A 17,609-nucleotide genomic window follows, 5' to 3' on the forward strand; every position below is an offset into this window, starting at 1 on the left:
TTCCATTGTATGGAGTGAGCACAATGATGGGGTATGGCGATCGTCCTGCCCCCACCATTTAACCCCTCAGATTCAACATTCAATGCTGATCGCAGAATCTGAGAGTCACATTCAGCATATCAGGGGGTTAATCGGGGTTAAAACAAAAAAATTACATACTGTACCGCATCCATTTGATAGCGGAGAGGCCGTCACAGCCATCTTGATTGAATAAAATGTACCAATTCTTAGGCATGCTGAAGTGATCATGTCACTGCACCTATCCAGCGTAATGACGTGACATCACATGTCAGCGCGAGAGAGAATTGGCACGTTTTCTTCAATCAAGATGGCCATGACAGCCTCTCCACGATGATTAAATGAATGAGGTGAATATGTATTTTTTTTACCACAATTTCAAGAAAAATTAATTTGTTACCGCGAAGTACCAAGAAATTCAAATTCAAATAGAATTTTTCAGGAAATTCAAATAGAATTCCACTTTGATTCACTCAACTTCGATAACTTTGAATCTCTCAACACTAGTTACAGCACAATCCAAGGAGATTGACACCGTTTTAGCCCTCCTGTAGTGTGGCGCAACTCAACCAGTCTCAGAGGGCAACTGACTGCCAAGAAATTATTTTGCCCTGTGATTTCATTCTCAAAGGATGAACACCTTAAAGTGCGTACAGCATGGTAGCTATCAAGCAGCAGAAGGAAACAATGTCGCTATCTATGAGGAGGCTAGTAAACCCTAAAAAGTTGTAGGAACTTGTTTTTCAAGACAGCATTTGATGTTTCATCAGTTTACATTCCAAGTTCGGTTACTGAGGTGCATCTATAGTACTGAGGTAACCTGTGCAGTGAGGGAGCAGTGATTCTCTGTGCTCATAGTAATGTTTTTTGTGCATTTCCTACTTATTATCACCTACATTGCTTTATTCTATCTCTGAATCACCAGGACTCGTCATGCCAAGCACTCCATAATAATCCTCTATATTTTAAATCACGTTCTCTATTTCTTGATTCACTCTCTCTCTATTTACAGAATCTCTCTATACACATATTCACAATGTTTATTACATAAGCAATACTGTTAGGCCTTGATTCTCAAATTGGGGTGAATAAGCTATCTAATTCTGCTAGCTGTACATGTTGCTTCAATGCACAGTGATGTACAGTACACTAAGATACACTCTCCCTGCAGGCCGGGATATAGCTGATTTAATGCGCTTCGTAACAAATTAATTCGGAACGAAGCAAATTTTCTGGAAAAATTCAGCTAAGCATCCAAATCAAATTTTTGAAAACTTCGCTCATCTCTAGTCAGCAACATCTTCTTTCTTTGTATCACCCAAATCAGCCATCCACTCAGCTATGATGGAAAAAAGACCAGGACTGATGCAAACACAGCAAATATGAGGGGTGTTCAATAAGTTATCTACCTAAATATGAAAAACAAATTTTCTGAGAGAATTAAACTTATTAATTTCCAATGTAACCAGCCCCCATGACTTCAACACATTTATACCAGTGATCGGATGCCCTCTAAATAGGAGACTTTTATTACAACTTTGATAGCAGCTTGTGATTTGCATGACTTCCATGAGCTGGCGCATTGTCATGAAGCACCAACACATTTGCCGAAACCTTCCTACAGAGTTTCTCTTTGATTGTCTCATGTAATGGCTTCTTTGTTGAAGCATAGGTGTTTCCAGTAATTATTGTCTTGTGTGGCATGAATTCTAGTAATAACACGCCTTCTGTATCCCAAAACTGTTGCCATGATTTTCTCAACTGACTGCTGGACACAAAAATTATTTGGAGTTAATGATCCCTTGTGCTTCCATTGCATGGACTCTTGTTTGGTCTTGGGATCATGGTGGTGGACCTATGTTTCATCAGCCATAATAATTTGAGAATAGAAGTCTCCTGGATTTTCTCTAAGTATGTCTAAATTGTCTTGGATAAATTGCTGGTGACAATTTTTTTGCTCAGGCGTCAACATTCATGGCACCCACCAGGAACTGACTTTTGATATCATCAAAACATCATGAACGATACTGGAAGCTGTGCCAACTGAAATGCCTAATTCATGAGCTATAATGTAGACTTTGACCTGACAATCTTCTAAAATCATGGCCGCCTCCACTTTACGGCACATTTCCTCTGAAGATACTTTGACAGGTTGTCCTGAACTTGGGTCATGTTCAATTGATTCCTTTCCCTATCTAAACTGCTTGGCCCAAAACTTGACTTGGTACTAGGTAGGTGCATCCTCACCATATACAGCAATCATCCTTTCATTATTTTTTGCTTCTTTTCTTCCTTTATAAAGAATTTATTCATGAATGAAGCTCCAAATCCTTCCGTTTTTTGTAGACCCCCACTGTACTGCACTTGCCATCCTGTCACTTCCAGCGCTATCAGACTGAACTGCCACTGTGTGTATATTTCATGTCCACACATGTCTCAACCTGCACAGACAAGTTCAGCTTTCTAACACTGACAGAACATCTGTAAATAAGTTATTGAACATCCCTCATATAAATTTCTAAGGTAGAAATAATGATACCAAAATGAAAATATGATATGATTTTTGGTTGTAGTGTGGGATAATATAGATTAGTATTTGGCTGGCTGGAAATGTGGCGTTTCTGGTCCTGTTCTGCTACAGAGGTCTTATTAGATAGCAAAATTAAAACAGATAATATGAAGATTGCAATCTGTGTCTGTATGTTAGCATTTCAATAACGTACGCAGGGAGACCCTGCCTGGGATGGATTTACAATATATTTAAACACAGAGCCTTATTGGCTAATAATCACTCTTGTCCTAGACACTAAAACTTAACCTTTAATCTATTTGTTAAAATATTTTGAAAACGTGAGCAACCTTAAAGGGTTAAAACTATCTAATACCCTAAAGCTGCTGAAATACGGTGAGATACATTCAAGGGTACAAGCGGGGGTGCAATTGCCCGCACTGCAATCCCTGAGGGACACTAAGTGTTCTGATTTTACATTAGCAGTACATTGTTGAGATTCATCACACACTGCTATAATGATATTTTTGTGAGGCACTACTATCCTCAGTCAGATTGTTTAGGAACTACTGTATTGACTAGCACTGAAAACGGTATACACAGTCTAAAACCTAACACCTGCCCCCCACATGTTTCGCCAGCTACTCTGGCTTCATCAGGGGTATCAGGCAGACTTGAATGCAGACACTGAAAAAGGCTTATAAAGGCTCCCCCCTCCTTTGAGTGTAGGGAGGAGAGCCAATAAGCTCAAAGAATACAAAGTCCAAAACATGCCATATATAAACTAGTCCATAGGATTGGCAGAGTGCTGACCAGATGTGGTTCTGTCTCTGAAAGGAAGCAGCCAAGTTTTATAATTCTGGGTAGTCCATTTAATACATTCATCAATGAATTAGAATATGATTGAAAAGTCATATGAAAAGTTTATATATTTCAGCAATTCAATTAAAAAAGTAAATCTTATATATTAGATAGATTAATTTGGTATAGAGTGATCTACAGTATTTCAAGTGTTTATTTCTTTAAATGTTGATGATTATGGCTTACAGCTAATGAAAACCCAAAAGTTAGTATCTTAGAAAATTTGAGTATTATATAAGACCAATTACCAAATGTGATTTTTAATACAGAAAGTTGGCCTGCTGAATAGTATGTACAGTATATCCATCAATACTCAGTCAGGCTTCTTTTGCATGAATTACTGACCAATCAAGCACAGTGATATCATGATTATTAAACAAGGTATTGGTACTTTTGTCAGTGTGGGCAGCCAAGTCCTGCTGAAAAATGAAATCAGCATCTCCATAAAGTTTGTCAGCAGAGAGAGGCATACAATGCTCTACAATTAGAGCATACTGGACTATGCTGACTTTGGACTTGATATGGACTTGATATAACACAATGGACCAACACCAGCAGATGACATGGCTCCCCAAGCCATCACTGACTGTGGAAACTTCACACTGGCCCTCAAGCAACTTGGATTGTGTGCCCCTCCACTTTTTCTTCAGACTCTCGGACCTTGATTTCCAAACGAAATGCAAAATTTACTTTCATCTGAAAGCAGAACTATGGACCACTGAGCAACAGTCTACAAGTGAAACTCGAAAAATTAGAATATCATGCAAAAGTTTATTTATTTCAGTAATGCAAATTAAAAGGAATTGCATTAATGCAGCTTAAAATTAGAATTTTGTGAAAAGGTTCAGTATTCTAGGCTCTCTAGTCAGCTAATTAATCCATAAGCCATAATCATCCAAATTATAACAAATAAAGGCTTGAAATATCTCGCTTTGCATGTAATGAGTCTATCTTATATGTTAGTTTCACATTTTAAGTTGCATTACTAAAATAAATGAACTTTGCATGATATTCAAATTTTTCGAGTTTCACCTGTAGTCCTTTTTTCCCTAGGCCCCGGTAAGTTTGAATTCCTACAGAAATCAACCAACGAACTCCAAGCCAAGATCACAGCTATTGGGCATCAACTAACATCCACACTCTCCAATGCATATTGGTTGGAATCTAAAACCAAGCTGGATAAAATACTAATTAACTTCCAGAAAACCACAGAAAAAAGAAGATTAGACAAGTTCCTAAGAGATACTGAAGACTACACCAACGATCGCATCTACAGGTGGCATGACAGCATAATCCGATCAAACCCCTGGAATCCCACACGCTGTCAACATTTCCACCGAAGCTCTAACAGTTTTGACAGTGATGGTCCCTTTACACACTCTAACCAGCGTTTTTTAGGACGAGGCGAAGACCAAACCAATGAGGAGGGGCTGCAAGAAATCAAGACACCAACCCAGATCCAGACACGCTTTAAGGCAGTACTTCTAATTTAGTTGTTAATATTTCATTCTACACTCTAACACATTGAACTTAAAGTATTACAAAAAGGTCTCACTTTCTGCCCCACACCACAACTTAATGACTTTCGGTTGGAACAAGAACTCCAATGATTTTTTTGCACAAAACAATTAAAAACACATTTCGTTTTGAGATTAATTCCACAATCATGAATATAGACTCTTTCATTCGAACCTCTATCTCTACTGAGCAACAAGGGCTCAGAAAACCCAGTATCTTCAGTCCCCCTAAAACCTACCATGCAGCGGAAACAATCTAAATGATACACAGAAACATAAATAAAATAATTGCAGATTACCAACGTGGCTATTACCCCACTCGGAATAATCTTACAGCGGAGAACAAGCTATCAAGAGCCTTCAACGCAATTTGGAGATCACCATCAAACAGGTGGATAAAGGCGGAGTCATTGTTATTTTAGACACAAGGGATGAATTGAAATGCCAGCCAGCAAACACCAAAGTGTAACCTATTCTCAAAGAAGACCCCACATCGACCATTCACTTTAGGGGCTTATCACCCATTCCACTAGACAGCATCTTAGTCACCCTTGACGTGAATAGCTTATATACTAGCATTCATCATGATAAAGGCATTCTTTCTACGAAATCACTCCTTGAACTGTCTACCTATGATCATAACACCATCCAATTGGCACTGAATTAATCAACATTGTCCTCAGGGACAACTTTTTCATTTATGCTGACACCTTTTACTAGGGCTGCGCATCTTCACTCGTCTCACGATTCGATGCGATTACGATTATCAAGTCCACGATTCGATTCGATTCGATTCGGCGATGCATCACGATGCATCAAGATTATTACCCAAGTCCCCTTGTTTTTCAATTTTACATCAAAAAATTAATTCAATCAGTCAGAAATTGCACAAAAATATTTATTTGTATCTGCTATTTAAACAAATCATACCAAGTTCCCTGCATATCATATAGCAAAGTCTGAATGAACAAAACAGTGCAGCAGACAACAGTATTTATTTAAAACAGTACTGTCAGTGTCTCTGTAACATTAAACTGTTGTGCTGGCCTGGCTGGTGCAGTTAGTTTATAAGTTTTACAATAGTTTTACCATATAATATATATTATATATTATATAATATTAAACAGTACCTACAAAAAAAGGAGCACTTCAGTTCCTGACTGTAAAACATCACAGTGAGTCAGTGAACCTATAACACAGTCAGTGTGACAGTGACTGTGTTATAGGTTCACTCACTGTGATGTTTGCCAGTCAGGAACTGTCTGTCACACAGTGTGTTCAAGTTGTCTGTGTTGCAGAACTTCCTGGTTCACCGTGATTGTTTTGGCAGCAGGAGCAGCACCACCACCAGCACCACCAGCACCAGCACCACCACCACCAGCACCACCACCAGCACCACCACCAGCACCACCACCAGATGGGTAGTACGTCTAGATCAGTGCTATAAGCTCTCAGAGTTGTCACTTTGCAGAAAACGTTACCTGCACTGAGCACTCAGCAAGCACTCTACCACGATACATCAACTGAAGCCAAGCCATGCCACCATTAGAGGAAGCTGGAAAATCCTTGACAGAATACATTTTCAACTGAATCTGAAAACCTTGGACAAATCTTTATGGGATCACAAACACACACCACAGAATACCAGAAAAAAAATAAACACACATCCTCCTCACTGAATCATAATGGTAAAGGGCAGGCCACAGGACGGGCAATGTGGCACAGCCACCATAGTCAGACATGATGTCAGAAGGTCGGTGTGTGTTTTTTTGGTTTGTGTGAATGTGTATTTGTGTGATCCAATAAAGATTTACTCCAGGTTTTAAGTTTCAATTTATTCTTTCAAGGATTTGCCTTCCTCTGGTGGCTTTGCGGGCGTCAGTTGTCTGGAATTAAATACAGAATTCTTTTGGTTGAAGGTTAAACCCCTAAACAGAGTCAGAAATTCACAGAGCATGACAGACACATTGGGAAAACACCAAAAAACACGTCAGTGTAAAAATACAAAATGGATCGGACGGACAGTCGCATAATAGAAAACCATTCTCCATCTCCTCTCCACTCCAGTGCTGCTAAAAGCTAGAATAATATCATATATTCTGATTAATCATCACAGTGAACTTAGAATATATGATATTATACAATTACAAATATACATATTATAACAAAATGTTACATTCATTGATCGTTTGCAATTGCCACGACCTGCCGACCACTGCCAGTCACCTGCAGGCGGTCACTGCCAGTCTGACTGCCAGTGCCACGACGGCACCCCACCAGTCAGTCAGTCACAGTGACTGAGTGCGTTCCGTTGAGGACGAGAGTGGCATAACTGGCGTTAACCGTTAAGTAACTGGTCTTGTTGACAATGACAGGGATGGAGTTGGAGTAACTCGTCGTGAGGGAGGGGTGGGGAGGAAAAAGGGAAAGGGGAGGAAAAAGGGAAGGGGGGGAGGGAAAGGGGAGGGGAAGGGAAAAGGGAAGGGGAAGGGGGAAAAGGGGAGGGGAAGGGAAAAGGGGAGTCTGGCACTGGCAGGGGAGACAGAGAAATAAAAAATTTCAGTGGCAGAGACAATGCTATAAACAAAATCTATAAAATTAAAAACACTGCTCAGCATTTTGGAACATGTAGATTTTTCTGTAAGAACACCAATTGATCTACATGGTCTGGTTTGAGGGCGCTTCTTTTTGCAGTTACCACATCTCCTGCAGTGGAGAAAACCCGCTCTGCAGACACACTTGTACCTGGGATACACAAGTATTGCTTTGACAGCCGAGAAAGGAGGGGAAATATGACCTCATGCTCACGCCACCAGTTCAAAGGGTCCTCAGTGAGAGGCAGAGGTGGGGCTTTACAATAGTTTTCCATTTCCTCTTCAGCCTTGGCATAGGGGGTCTTTTTGGGTTCTATTGTACCTTCAGTGTCAGTGAAAGACTGTCCCAGCAAACTCACGAGCAGCGATCTGGCCTTTTTGGGAGGAGATGGTGGAGATTCAGAATGGTTGTCTTCGATGGGTGAACTGTCCTCTTCTTCCAGAGTTTGTTTTCTTCTAGGCACTTGATGATCCTCTTGTGTCCTCTCACTCTCATCTGATGTAATCTGTGTTTGAACAAAAAAGAAACTGAAAAAAAACAATAAGTAAAAACACAAATGTCAATGCCTTTGATTCTGATGGGGTGATGAAAAAGCACAGGAAACGGACAGTACAGTTCCCGCACCGCATCAGATTCAGAAGCGTGGTAGTGCTACTGTCGTTTCAAGAAGAAACATGATGGAATTCTTCAAATTAATTTAATTACCTCCAAGGATGCAGCTTCCTCAGTGACTCCTTTAAATATCTCCAATCTTTCTTCATCTGTGAGGATGAAAGGCAGTCCCTTAAAGCGAGGATCCAGTGCAGAGGCTGTATGAAGGATCTTCTTCTCGGCCTCACTGCTGTACCTCTTCTGGAGATCTGTTCTAATAGAATTCTTGATCTCATGGATCATGGGTGTGTCTCCCATCGTGTCTGTCATGCTCTGGAGAAGTTGTGCATTTATAGGGGCAATGAGAGAAACTGTTGGATTGCGCTCTTCTGACATCAGCATGGTTGCATCCTTCATTGGCTTTAATGCACTCACGGCGTCCTCTGCATTTGACACATCTGTTTCGTTTAGAGTGCAGAGATCGGACTCTCCTCTTCTGACTTCTGGAGACAGCAAGGTGGCACAGACTGCAGGTTGTTGTTCCAAGAACCTCTCGACCATGTCGTATGCACTGTTCCATCTTGTTGCCACATCAGTTATCAGCTTATGATTCTTCAGGCCAAGACATTTCTGTTTCTCTTTTAGACAGTGGCTTGCTCTAGTGCTGCGGTGAAAGAATGTGGATATCCGACTGTACTCTGCCAAGAAGCCTAGAGAGAGTGGCCACTTTCAACGCTCGCTGGGATGCAAGATTCAGTGTATGGGCGAAGCATTTCACATGGGGGAATTTTCCAACTTGAGCTGCAACTATCATGTTTGACGCGTTGTCGGTCACAAGCACTACAGATTTATCGGACAGCTGCCATTCTTCCACAACATGAGAAAGTAGCTCTGCCAGATGAGCACCCGTGTGAGACTCATAAATGGCTCTCGTTTGCAGTACATGCGACAAAATCTGCCAGTCCTTACTAACGTAATGTGCTGTTATTGTAACATAAGACTCTGTCGTGACTGAAGTCCAGGAATCACACGTTATTGCGACTCGACTTGCTTGGCTCATTGATGCAATTATCTTAGCTTTGGTTTCGTGGTAGAGTGCAGGTATGACGTTTTCTGTAAAGTGACTTCGTGACGGGATCTTGTAACGCGGCTCTATCGTCTTCAAAAGGTAGCGAAACCCACTGTTTTCCACAACAGAGTAAGGGCGCAGGTCCTTCGCTATGAAAGCTGCCACAGCTTTTGTTATTCTCTTTACCTTTTCAGAGTTGGGCGGCAAAGTTGACTGTAACATTGCATCAATTCTTGGCTGATCTGGGTTCATTTCCTTGGTGGTGGTGGTGGTGGTAGGTTTTAGCATTTCTGGGTGAAAACGGCTGACGTGGTTTCTCAGATTAGTAGTATTCCCTAGATATTTAATTTTTGTGTGACAGATTTTACACACAGCGTATGACTTGTCCAATTCGTGCTTCCTACTTTTTTCATAAAAGCCAAAATGTTCCCAGATGTTTGCTTTTAAAAAGCTAGGTGCATTTTTTATCTCTCGTTCCTTTTGTTCTACTTCTGCCATTTTTATTTACTAGCAAATGCAATGCATGCCAGGCATCTATGTGAATTTGTGAGTAGGGATGACACAAGTCTTGAATTTGAGTGACTAAGCCTAAAGCCTGCCACGAGATCAACAGAAAAAGTAACACTGCTGGCTGCTGGTGGTGGAGCGATTCTCCTCCTGCCTGTGGTGGACTGGACTGAGCCTGAGGAGTGAGGAAAAACGGACAGGTGAGGTGACACAATTTTTTTTTTTAGGTACGGTAATAACAGGCAGTGACCAGCTGCAGTCTCTGTGAGTGGTGTATCTGTGTGATGGTCACCTACCTGTCACAACAAGGTGGCAGAGTCTGGCTGGCACGTGGCACCTGCGCAGGGGCGTAGCTAGAAATGACTGGGCCCCATAGCAAAAAAAATTTATGGGCCCCCCGGTGGTGACCTCTATGAACCTTGTAAAGAAACCAAGACAATGGGGACACAGCTTTCTGTAGCAGTTACATCTGACTCCGGTCCCCGAGGGGCCCAAAGGCACCAGCATTATAAATGGCACATGCCATGTGCCATTTATAATGCTGGTGCCTTTGGGCCCCTTGGGGACCGGAGTCAGATGTAACTGCTACAGAAAGCTATGTCCCGTGTCCCCATTGTCTTGGTTTCTTTACAAGGTTCATAGAGGTCACCACCGGGGGGCCCATAAATTTTTTTTGCTATGGGGCCCAGTCATTTCTAGCTGGTAGGCGGCGGTAGAGAGTTTACATTGGTGCTCGAGGCTGTGCTTAATGCTACTTTCACACTTGCGTCAGAGGATTCCGGCAATCTGGACGCAAACGGATGCATTTGTCAGGCGGATCCGTCTGACAAATGCATTGAAATACCGGATCTGTCTCTCCGGTGTCATCTGGAAAAACGGATCCGGTGTTTATTTTTTTCACAGATTTAAAGGTCTGCGCAGATCGGAAGAACGGATCCGTCAATGCAGCAATTTTAATGCCGGATCTGGCACTAATACATTTCAATATAAGTTTAAAGCTGGATCTGGCAAGTGTTCAGGATTTTTGGCAGGAGAGAAAACTGTAGCATGCTGCGGTATTCTCTCCGGTCAAAAAACGTAAGAGGGACTGAACTGATGCCTCCTGAACGGATTGCTCTCCATTCAGAATGCATTAGGATAAAACTGGTCAGTTCTTTTCCGGTATTGAGCTCCTAGGACGGAACTCTCTATGCCGGAAAAGAAAAACGCAAGTGTGAAAGAACCTGAGAGACCATCAGTATGTTAGTCCTGGAGGTTTCAGGTTGATAGATCCTGTGTATGCTACATTGTATCCACAATAACCATCCTCTCAGTAGGGACTGAGGCTCCTTTCACACTAGCGTTCGCTGGTCCGCTCGTGAGCTCCGTTTGAAGGGGCTCACGAGCGGACCCGAACGCAGCCGTCCAGCCCTGATGCAGTCTGAATGGAGCGGATCCGCTCAGACTGCATCAGTCTGGCGGCGTTCAGCCTCCGCTCCGCTCGCCTCCGCACGGACAGGCGGACAGCTGAACGCTGCTTGCAGCGTTCGGGTGTCCGCCTGGCCGTGCGGAGGCGTGCGGATCCATGCGGATCCGTCCAGACTTACAATGTAAGTCAATGGGGACGGATCCGTTTGAAGATGCCACAATGTGGCTCAATCTTCAAGCGGATCCGTCCCCCATTGACTTTACATTGAAAGTCTGGACGGATCCGTCCGAGGCTATTTTCACACTTAGCTTTTTTTTTTGCCATTTTAATGCAGACGGATCCGTTCTGAACGGAGCCTCCGTCTGCATTATTATGCGCGGATCCGTTCAGAACGGATCCGCCCGAACGCTAGTGTGAAAGTAGCCTTAGTCTGATACACGTGTGAAGTGAACTGTGAAGGGGCTCTGATGGTGCAGGATCAGTAACTGTCAGTAAATCTGACACCCCAGCAGTTTCAGATCCCTGCCCTTAGCTGAGAGTTGTCAGTGTGGAATCGGATCACCTCCTGCTGGGAGCAATCTCCTGAATAGTGTGAGATAAATGTAGACATTCCCAGACTGGCCACTAGGGGCCGCTGTTTGACCGCCTTTCATAGACCCGGAACCTAAAGTTCCGTCCACTGTAGACGGAGGGGAAGAATAAGAGAGACACAACCGAAAAAGATAAAGAAGAAACATGGCGCGGGCGGCAAAGGTATGAGAAGCGGCAATATGAGCTGTGTAGGTGGCAGGCGGTAGGTGTATATGCTGTGTAGGTGGCAGCACTGGCAGGCGCTTTGGAGGTACTAGATATTACATACTCATAGGTGACAAAACTCACCTCGCCGCCAGCCACCGCACGTCCACTCTGCCGCCGGCTTCTGAGTGTCTGACTGGGAGCCGGAGATGCGCGGAAAGCCGGAAACCACGCCTCCGGCTCCTCCTCACTCAGACCTGGCTCACTCAATGTTGTGGCCACCCCCTCTGACACGTCGGCGGGAGGCGGGAGGCGGGAAAGAAGGCGCCCAAAAACTTTTTTCGACTCGGCTGCACGGCGGACGCGACGCTGACGTCATCAACATGCATCGATTATTTAAAGCAACCGCATCGATGCAGAATCGCCGGGGGTCGAATCGCGATGCATCGCTGCATCGATTATATTTGACAGCCCTACCTTTTACTCAGGGTACTTTCACACTTACGGCAGAGGATTCCGGCGGGCAGTTCTGTCACAGGAACTGCCTGCCGGATCTGGCAATCCAGACGCAAACTGATGGCATTTGTCAGACGGATCCGGATGTGGATCCGTCTGACAAATGCATTCATTGCAATACCGGATCCGTCTCTCCGGTGTCATCTGGAAAAACTGATCCGGTATAATTTTTTTTTTTACATTTTTAAAGGTCTGCGCATGCGCAGACCAAAATGCCGGATCTGTTTTGCAGGAAAACTTAATACACTTCAATGTAAATTAATGCCGGATCCGGCAAGTGTTCAGTATTTTTGGCCGGAGATAAAACTGCAGCATGCTGCGGTATTTTCTCCGTCCAAAAAACGTAAAAGGGATTAAACTGATGCATCCTGATGCATCTTGAACAGAATTCTCTCCATTCAGAATGCATTAAGATAAAACTGATTAGTTTTTTTCTGGTATAGAGCTCCTGTGACAGAACTAAATACCGGAAAACAAAAATGCTAGTGTGAAAGTACCCTTAGACATGCGGGATCACCATGGGCACAAATGTGGCACTGCCTTATGCAAATGGATACATGGCTCACATTGAGGAAACAAACATTTATCCTCTTGACCTTTTTAAACTACATGCCATCTGCTGGTTCAGATTCATTGATGATATTTTCTGCATATGGAATGGCTCTCAAGCCTCCTTAGTTGAATTCACACACTTACTTATTAGTTTCAGACCAGAATTACAATTTACCTTGAATTTAGATTTTCACTCAATTAGCTTCCTCGACACTAGAGTTTTGAAAGATGACATGGGCAACATCAATACGGACCTATACACCAAGCAAACAGACTGCAATGGCCTTTTATTTTTTTCTAGTTGTCACCCTACTGCCACAAAAAAATTCCCTACCACGATCACAATTTCACTGTATCAATCGTATAGTTTCAGATCCACAGAATTAACAGACCATGGCCTCTAAGTTCACTGAAAGGGGCTATCCCAGTAGACTATTAGTCAAAGAACAAGGAAACTATGGAACTGATCCCCTTTGTCCATATCTACCATCCCCTCATGCCAAAAATCCAACAGACAATTAAATAACATCGGCCACTTCTAAAAAAGGCCTGTCCAACTATCCAATCTTTTCAAGCCCCACCTCTCATGTGTCTAAAAAGAGCAGCCAACCTTAAAGACAAACTTATCAAAGCTGATGTAGGAAGTAACATACATCACCCGAGACAAACCTTCCTTAGGACACAATGCCACAATACTTTTCCCTGCCTCCGTTTTAGTTGCTATTCTAATATAATCAAAGGTGACCATATTACACATCCCCATATAGGTAAATCTTTTCCAATAAGAGACTTCTTCAAATGTGACTCGTTATTTGTCAGATATCTGATTAAATGCACATGAGGTCTTCTATACGTGGGTGAAACCACACAAATAGTACGTGACCGCTAGCGATGAGCGGCAGGGGTCATATTCGAATTCGAGATATTTCGTGAATATTTTGTAGAATATTCATTGAATATTCACAAATTTGAATATTTGTTATATTCAACGATTTTTTTTACTCGAAAAATCGGCAAGGTAATGATTGTGTAATATGCAAATTTTCATTGCAAAGATTCTAATTTTTCATTGCAAATTTTTCAACTTACAGCTATTAGACAAAGAAGATTATAGCACTATATTAGCTAAATTGCTCTATATTCGTTTTTTTTCGAATATTTGCTAAAACAAGAATATAAAACAATATAGCGAATATTTGAAAAAAAAACGAATATAGAGCAAAATTCGCAAACACTACTACTCCTAAAGTCAAGTATATTGCAGCCTTCTTATTGGCCCACAAGCTAGAAGCAGGGAGGGATCATGTGTACTGATAAAAAAAAAAAATCTAATAAAAAAAAAATGGGAAAAAAAATCGAATATTCGAAATTACAAATATATATATAACTATATTCAAAATATTCACAAATTTTTGAAGTACCTATATTTGCGATAAAAATTCAAAATTTGAATATTTGTGATCAACACTAGTGACCGCATCACAAGCCATAAATCAACCATCATATGTAAAAAGAACTGGCTCCCATTCCTTTCTTCACTACCTCTTTTTTTCCTCTTGTTTCATCTCTTTTTTCCTTTTGTTTTCCCACACATCACACACTCACATACCCTCCAACACCGCATGTTACACACCCCTCATTTCACATACACAATTCCTTTATTTTTCACACATCCCTGTACATCATACACACCTCACACCCTCCATCATCTTTCTGCATTCCTCCCCTTTTTTCATTTCTCCCTCCATCCTCTCTTCCCTCACCCCCCCTTCTTCCCTCAGTCACACACACACTTACAAGCTACCATCACTACACACATACACAATCCCCATTCACACACATCCACTATCATCACCCACCCCTTATATACACCACCCTCTTTGAAACACAGCCATTTGATTCCCCATACACAATCCCTCATACTCCTCCTTTCAAAAACGATTTTCCTAAACACATAGTCCCTACATACTTGTACAATTACATTCACATTTCCTCCTTGCCAGACCTCTTATCCTTTTATCACATTTATTTATTATCACATCTATATTAATTTTCCTCATCTCTCTCATTCATTACAATAGTTGCATAGGCCTGAGCGAGCCCTTGCCTGGTCTTGCGCTACTTCCAGCCTCCTGCCTTTTGCAAACGCTCTTAATCTCGTGAGACTTTGCGGGAGTTCGAGTGCGTCGTGAGCGCTCTGCACCTACATAGACGCCACATGTGGCGTCTCTCCACACAAGCTACATGCTTTCCCCCGCAATGCCTTCTCGCTGTTCCACGGAGGAATCCTCCAGTATCCTCTTCTCCTCCTTAGTAAGTTCTTCATGCTGGCGCTGTGGCTGACTCCCCTCTTTCTAGCTCCTCATCTTCCTGACAGATTCCACATGGCAGCCATATTCTTGCATCCGGTATCCACTCACCTTATGTTCTTTCCTACCTTACCATTTCATTACCATCTATCACAGCCTCCATTTATTTTAAATATTTTATTGCCATCCATTTCTACTAAATGCCCAGTACTAGTGATGATCGGGCACCAAATTATTTAGGTGTTCGGCCCAAACACATTGCTATATTCGTGTGCTCGGCTGAGCACCCGAGTATAATGGAAGTCCATGGGAGACAACCAGGCACCCCCTGCTCTGAAGAGGAGAGGGTCCCTGGTCCATTGGAAAAGGTCAGAAAGTGACAGAAACACCACCTAAATGGATTGGGAACAGCATGGGGACGATGTCTGGATGCATCTTGGACTCCGAGATCGCTGCTGGAAACCATGTTGTCCGAGTTGTACGCCATTTTTACAGATTGACAAAAATACGCATTAAACCCCCCCAAAAATCAATTTTACAGGAAAAAGTGTTAGGAAACATTCTTTACTGTATATCTACTTGTATATAAAGTGCAAGTGCTGCCAAAAATTACAAGGAAGAGGTAGTCCGATAAAACCTGTATATCACATAAAAGAGGGCCTCATTCACATTGTGGTACAAGTTTTCAACGGCACTCTAAAGCACCCTTTGCTACACATAAAGGAGGGCATTATACACACCCTTGAAAAACTATGATTGATGGCCTGCTGGTGACCCTCAAAAACATTTGAAGCAAGGGCCTGCTGATCTGACCATCTAAAACCTTAGGGGCGAGGGCCTGCTGCCGCATTGGTGACTCTAGATAACCTCTGGGCTATTGCATGTCCCCTTGACGGCGACGATCCTTTAGAATGTCTGCCCTATCAACTTTCGATGTTCTTTTATGCGCCTAACATGGTGACCACAGGTAACGGGGAATCATTGTTCGATTTCGGAGAAGGAGCCTGATAAACGGCTATGGCTACTACTTCAAAGCAAGGCAGCATGAGTTGCGGGCCTGCAGGTGAGCTGACCCTGTAAAAGATTTGAGTTGTGGGCCTGAAGGTGAGCTGACCCTGTAAAAGAATTTAGGTTTGGGCTTGTTGGTAAGCTGACCCTATAAAACATTTTATTCGATGGCCTGCAGCTGAGCTGACCCTCCAAAAAGTTCTATGCAAGGGCCTGCATGTGAGCTGACCCTGTAAAAGATTTAAGTCGCAGGACTGCATGTGTGCGGACCCAGTAAAAGATTTGAGTTGCAGCCCCTGCAGGTGAGCTGACCCAGTAAAAGATTTTAGGTCTGGGACTGCCGGTGAGCTGAGGTGGAACCGACAAACCCAACTTGAATTTGATGGCTGCATTAAACTGCAGGTGACCGTGATACAGCACCACAGATTGTTTCTATCTGCATCTGCAATGTGCCAGTTCGCAGGGGTAGAACACGTGAGGTTCACGGTGGGCCAGAATGTACATACATACAATGTACATACAGTTCATCAGTTACTCATGGTTTAGCAGTCGTCTCCCTGGGCCAGCAGTGCAGTGAAGGGGAAAACAGCACTAGATTCTCCAGGGCACACTCGGTTACAGGGGACACCGGCCAGGTGGTGATTGAGGTGCCCTTGATAGTGAATGGGTGCTGAGTGCTTGTGCGGCTGTGCCCCTGGTTTAAGTATTGTAGTGCCAGCAGCTTGGTGGTTCAAAATGTTAAGAGTTGTAGTAGTATGGAGTTAGAAGAATTAGGCAGGTTTAAATGCAACTGTAAACTTTACATTTAACCAGGTTCTTGATAACAATTTACTTCCAGTAGTAATACAGTCTCTTGTATACATGCAAGTTGGATGTGAGGAAAACCATTAACAGGCTGTGTTGTGAATAAGGTGTCAGGCTAGGGTAGTTAGTTGGGTATTCATTGACATTCAGCTCTTTGATCTGGTTCTGTTCTCCAGCTCTTTAATGGTGAGGCTGCCAGAAGCTAATACGTCCAAAGGTCCTTAAAGCCTGAATAAATGGATGTTGTCCTTTGTGTATTATTTATCTCTGTTTCTCTTGAATTGCCTTGCATTAATCACAGCCAGCAGCTGTAGTCTCACTCCTTCACTTCCTACTTTTTCTCTCAACTGACTTAACTCCCTAAATAGGCCTGAACGGATCTATTTATACTGTGGTGCCACCCCCTCTAGTAGTGGATGTATGTAGTTTACCTGACAGCCTGGTAAAAAGAGATTTCACACACTAGTACAATGCAGCATGAAATTACAGAAGACAACAAAAAGCTTTTGCAGTTCCCACATAAGCTAGTGGGACGCTGCACATCTTTCTAAGCAATCTGTGGCCTTAGTCTTTTATCCAGTCAGTGTACCACTACGTGGCCTCCTCATGC

The 17,609-nt window shown here is 42.7% G+C and overlaps 1 protein-coding gene across 1 annotated transcript; it reads right to left on the minus strand.

The window, feature by feature from the left end:
- Window positions 1-1,304: 1,304 nt before the first annotated feature.
- LOC122939340 (E3 SUMO-protein ligase ZBED1-like) lies at window positions 1,305-9,658 on the minus strand. Its single transcript, XM_044295407.1, has 5 exons — window positions 9,061-9,658; window positions 8,206-8,801; window positions 7,604-8,005; window positions 6,387-6,497; window positions 1,305-1,427 (listed from the first exon to the last, which is right to left on the minus strand). The coding sequence occupies exons 1-5, from the start codon at window positions 9,656-9,658 to the stop codon at window positions 1,305-1,307; spliced, it is 1,830 nt and encodes a 609-aa protein (XP_044151342.1).
- Between the last annotated feature and the right edge of the window lie 7,951 nt (window positions 9,659-17,609).

This window comes from Bufo gargarizans, chromosome 5, assembly GCF_014858855.1.
Source record: "Bufo gargarizans isolate SCDJY-AF-19 chromosome 5, ASM1485885v1, whole genome shotgun sequence".
In the NCBI taxonomy this organism is placed as follows: Eukaryota; Metazoa; Chordata; class Amphibia; order Anura; family Bufonidae; genus Bufo; species Bufo gargarizans.

Excerpts from the sequence above, each read along its gene's own strand:
- LOC122939340 (XM_044295407.1), bottom strand. The coding sequence starts at position 9,658 with ATGGCAGAAGTAGAACAAAAGGAACGAGAGATAAAAAATGCACCTAGC. Across the intron at positions 8,802-9,060 it reads AATAACAGCACATTACGTTA|GCTTCTTGGCAGAGTACAGT; the intron begins GTAAGGACTGGC and ends CACTCTCTCTAG. Across the intron at positions 6,498-7,603 it reads TCTCCACTGCAGGAGATGTG|ATTCAGTTGAAAATGTATTC; the intron begins GTAACTGCAAAA and ends CAAGGTTTTCAG.